Source organism: Pongo pygmaeus, chromosome 3 (assembly GCF_028885625.2).
Source record: "Pongo pygmaeus isolate AG05252 chromosome 3, NHGRI_mPonPyg2-v2.0_pri, whole genome shotgun sequence".
In the NCBI taxonomy this organism is placed as follows: domain Eukaryota; kingdom Metazoa; phylum Chordata; class Mammalia; order Primates; family Hominidae; genus Pongo; species Pongo pygmaeus.
The window spans coordinates 86,204,764-86,208,534 of NC_072376.2; the positions used below are offsets into that span (position 1 = coordinate 86,204,764).

Sequence of the window (3,771 nt, forward strand, 5' to 3'; positions counted from 1 at the left end):
ATTCACAAGGCTCCTTATGAGAGGTAGGTAGAGTTAGAGGCAGAATGTTCAAAGGAGAGAGGGGAGATGTGACAATGGAAGCAGGGGTTGGAGTGATGCAGTTTGAAAATCAATGGAGGGTCCATAAGCCAAAGAATGTAGATGCCTCTATAAGCTGAGAAAGGAAAGGAAATAGATTCTCTTTTAGAGCCTTCAGAAGAAACACAGCTATGATCATACTTTGAGTTTAGCATGTTCAACCCACTTGGGACTTGTGACCCCCCCAAATTGCAAGATAATAAATTTATATTGTTTAAGCCACTAAGTTTGTGTTAATTTGTTACAGAAGCCATAGATAACTAATATACCAACACTGCAACAACTTCCTTTCTCCCCAGAGTAGAGCAGTGCCTTCCTGAGGGGTGAATAAAAACATCATCATCTAGTACCTCTCCTCGTTTCCAGAATTTGTGGGCATAAAAACAGTCTTATTTATTTACTTAATTATTTTAAAAGCCATCTAGTAATGCATAAGTGTTACTGATATTTATTGACAAAGGTAATAATAATGGTCAAGGTAAATATGTAGCTATAAAGTACTGCAATCATGTAAATGCATGAATATGTATCAGCCAACATGTAACACCAAGCATAACCAGTATTCAAACCTTCCTTCAAAATATTTCTTGCTTAAAATACTGGAATTTTTTTCTTCCATGAAATTATTATGTGTCAACACAATTTTTGCACTATTATTAAGAAGTATTTTGACTATACTACAACTTGATTTATTTTGTTTATTTAAAATCATAAGGATAACACAAATATCAGAAGTTCTTCCATAGTTAGATTGAAACTGGAAAAAAAAAGTATGCTATATAGCAAATGCACACACGTAGGCATCTAGTAGCTAACTCTCCAGAAGTTTCTTAATTATTTTCTTGTACAGCGGGGCTTGCAGGTCCAAGCAAATTTTCCTCCCATTCTTCAGAGTGGCTCTGGCAGGGAAAAGAGAAGAGATGCGCCTTTCAGTCCTTGGGTTTGCAAATGGCGTTAGAAGGGGGAGGGATGGGCAGAGGAGGCACGGAGCGGGGGCACTGACTGACGCAGTGCAAGGACTCACATCAGTTGGACAGTGCGGCAGTGGGGTCCGGCCTTGATCACCTCCAGACTGGTGATGTGCCTGGGACGGACCTGGGAGGTGGTCTTCACACACAGGCACTGCAAGTCCCCATCTTCTTCAGCTTCAGCTGAGGGGGAAAGGAACGGGGTAAGAGAGGAGGAGGGGAGGGAGTGGTGACTCCATGAGTAGCCAGAGGTACTTTAGGGACTTTTTCCACTACTTTCAGCCTTCTTTTCCTTAACCATAAATCATACCTCCCTCAGACAGAAGTTGTGCTGACCAGGTGGGAGGTGCAGGTGCAGCGCCTGGCACTGTGCCCAGACACTCAGCAGGCGCTCCGTTAAGTGTAGCTGTGATCATGATCCTAGAGGATTTCTCCCCAGCCCCAGGGCTTCCCGGACTCCCCCTCGCAGCTGCCGGCCCTCACAGCCTGGCTTCTGCTCTCACCGCTGGCGAAGGCGACCACAAGTGGCAGGAGCAGCAACCCCAGGAACAGCAGCCCGGGGCGTGAGGCGCAGAACCCAGCTGCGGAGCTCATGCTGCGGCAGAGTTTCCAGCAGGATCTCAGTGCGATGGGAAACTCGGGCTGGGTCTCTGTGGCCAGTGACTCCTGAGCCTCACCGGCGCGTTTTATTCCCGGCTATCCTTCCAGTCAGGAAGCCTGAAGTGGACAGCGAGGAACTGTGGTGCGGAAACTAAGATACTACTGGGAAGACTTGGGCTCTGGCCAGCCAAGATTACCAAAAAAAAAAAAAAAAAAAAAAAAAGAAAGAAAGAAAAGGCTCTGGGCAGCTGCCTTAGCTGGGACCTCCAACCTCAACTTACATACAAGCACGTTTGTAGAGTTAGAAACAGAACTTGAGTCAGAAAAGGAATGTTTTTTGTGTTGTATTAACAGTAGAGTTCTCTGTTGTCATCATGCAACTTACACAGTAGGTGCCTTCAGGACTCTGACAGTTCCTGTTTCCTTTCCAACCTCCCAGCTGCAACTACCAATTATTACTACTGAGTTTGGTGGCTTTGTGTGCGAAGGGAGTGTTATTCGCAATTATTTTCTGCTACTAATAAGTTTAATTTGGTCTCTAGGCGATGACTCTTTTGAATTTCACCTGAATGTGGAAAACTTCCCTAGTCTCTGGATGGTATTTACCAGGCTCCACCAATAATCACCCAGTATGCTGTAGGACGCGAGGTCTATTTTTGCATTACTCGTACTCTTGGAAAAATTGCAGAAGTAATATTTGAATGCATTCTTCTTGTAAAAGTTTAGTGCCTGGCTGTTTCTTCATTGTTTCCCTCCTGAATAACAGTCCAGAAGAGAGGACAAGAAGAGTTTGCCAGGCCATGTCTCCCAGTGCCTGCTGTGTCTTCAGCCAGTGCCAGTGACAGGGTGAGATGGGCTGCACTGTTGGTGGGGAGCAGTGATGCTCTCTTCAGGAGGATTCAAGGCATCTGGGAGTTGAATGTGAGAATGATGGGAAGTGAGAGTGGAGGGGATGAAATAGAATCCCACACAGGAAAGGGGAAGAGATCCATATGGACTGTCTTCCCTTCTCTGAGAAAGAATGACTTTGGCTCTTGATTAGGGCAAGGTACACCCTCAACCCAAAGCCAGAGGTTCTCTATCACACTTATTAACAGTGGTAAAGGGTGTCAGGAGCCCACTGCATGGAAAAGCTGATATTCTAATATGTGGTAGGACTGGACTTCTATAGAAATATGCAATTTAATTTTTGAGCTGAGTAATTTCTTCCTCCTACTCTCCCACTACCTGCCTTTTCACCTGACTAAGACTTATTTATACTTCTGGAGTCAGCTTAAGTATCAGTTCCTCAGAGGGCCCTTCCCTGACAACTATATGTAATTGTGTTCTCTTGCTTTTCTATCTTGCAGAACTCTGTTTTTCCTATTTCTCACAGGTAACACACACACACACACACACATATATATTACCCAGAGATACGTATGTGTGTGTATGTATGTGTGTATTTCATAGTGTTAAAAATGGTTTTGTTTCCTAAACTGGAAAACACTATGAAATCAGAGATTATAACATTTATCACTGTTTCAGTGTACTAGTAGAGACTCAATTCAAAGTGCCACATTAGCGAAGATGATGTGTTGAAAATGATGATGATGAAGTTTTAACATGTTCATGTATCTGCCCCTTCAAGCAATTGAAGCATACCTCTATATTAACATGTGTAATATATAGTTGCAATTATTTGCCTACTTATCTGTGTCTCCCACCACATAGTGATCTTTTCAAGTGCAATTCTCTGTGACTTACATACAGTAATGCAGCACATAACAACATTTAGGTCAACAATAGACTGCATATATGACAATGGTCCCATAAGATTATAATGGGGCTGATAAATTCCTGTTGCCTAGTGATGTGATTCCCATTGCCTCATGGTTGTAAAGTCATAGGAAGCAGTGTATTACTGACATGTTTGTGGGGATGCTGGTGTAAACAAACCCATTCACTGCCAGTTCTATAAAAGTATAGCACATAAAATTATGTATAGTACACAATACTTGATAAGAATAACAAACAACTATGTTACTGGTTTATGTATTTACTATACTATACTTTTTATTATTATTTTAGAATATACTCCTTCTACTAGTTATAGAAAAAACATTAACTGTGAAACAGTCTCAGA

General features: G+C 42.5%; 1 protein-coding gene across 2 annotated transcripts; it reads right to left on the minus strand.

The window, feature by feature from the left end:
• Positions 1–513: 513 nt before the first annotated feature.
• On the minus strand, positions 514–1,804 carry PF4 (platelet factor 4). Of its 2 annotated transcripts, none has more exons than XM_054486117.1 (3): positions 1,345–1,804; positions 1,103–1,229; positions 514–977 (listed from the first exon to the last, which is right to left on the minus strand). In XM_054486117.1, exons 1-3 carry the CDS (start codon positions 1,460–1,462, stop codon positions 890–892), a joined length of 333 nt encoding a protein of 110 aa, XP_054342092.1. In that variant the 5' UTR covers positions 1,463–1,804; the 3' UTR covers positions 514–889. The 2 variants fall into 2 exon arrangements, with proteins under 2 accessions (XP_054342092.1, XP_054342094.1); XM_054486119.1 differs by having other exon boundaries at positions 1,550–1,705.
• Positions 1,805–3,771: the final 1,967 nt, after the last annotated feature.

What these genes read in the sequence shown, in the direction of transcription:
- PF4 (XM_054486117.1), bottom strand. Translation starts at nt 1,462, where the DNA reads ATGATCACAGCTACACTTAACGGAGCGCCTGCTGAGTGTCTGGGCACA. An exon ending in TGAGGGAGGTATGATTTATG is followed by an intron (nt 1,230 to 1,344) that starts GTTAAGGAAAAG and finishes TTTCCCCCTCAG; the next exon opens with CTGAAGCTGAAGAAGATGGG. An exon ending in TGCCGCACTGTCCAACTGAT is followed by an intron (nt 978 to 1,102) that starts GTGAGTCCTTGC and finishes TTTCCCTGCCAG; the next exon opens with AGCCACTCTGAAGAATGGGA.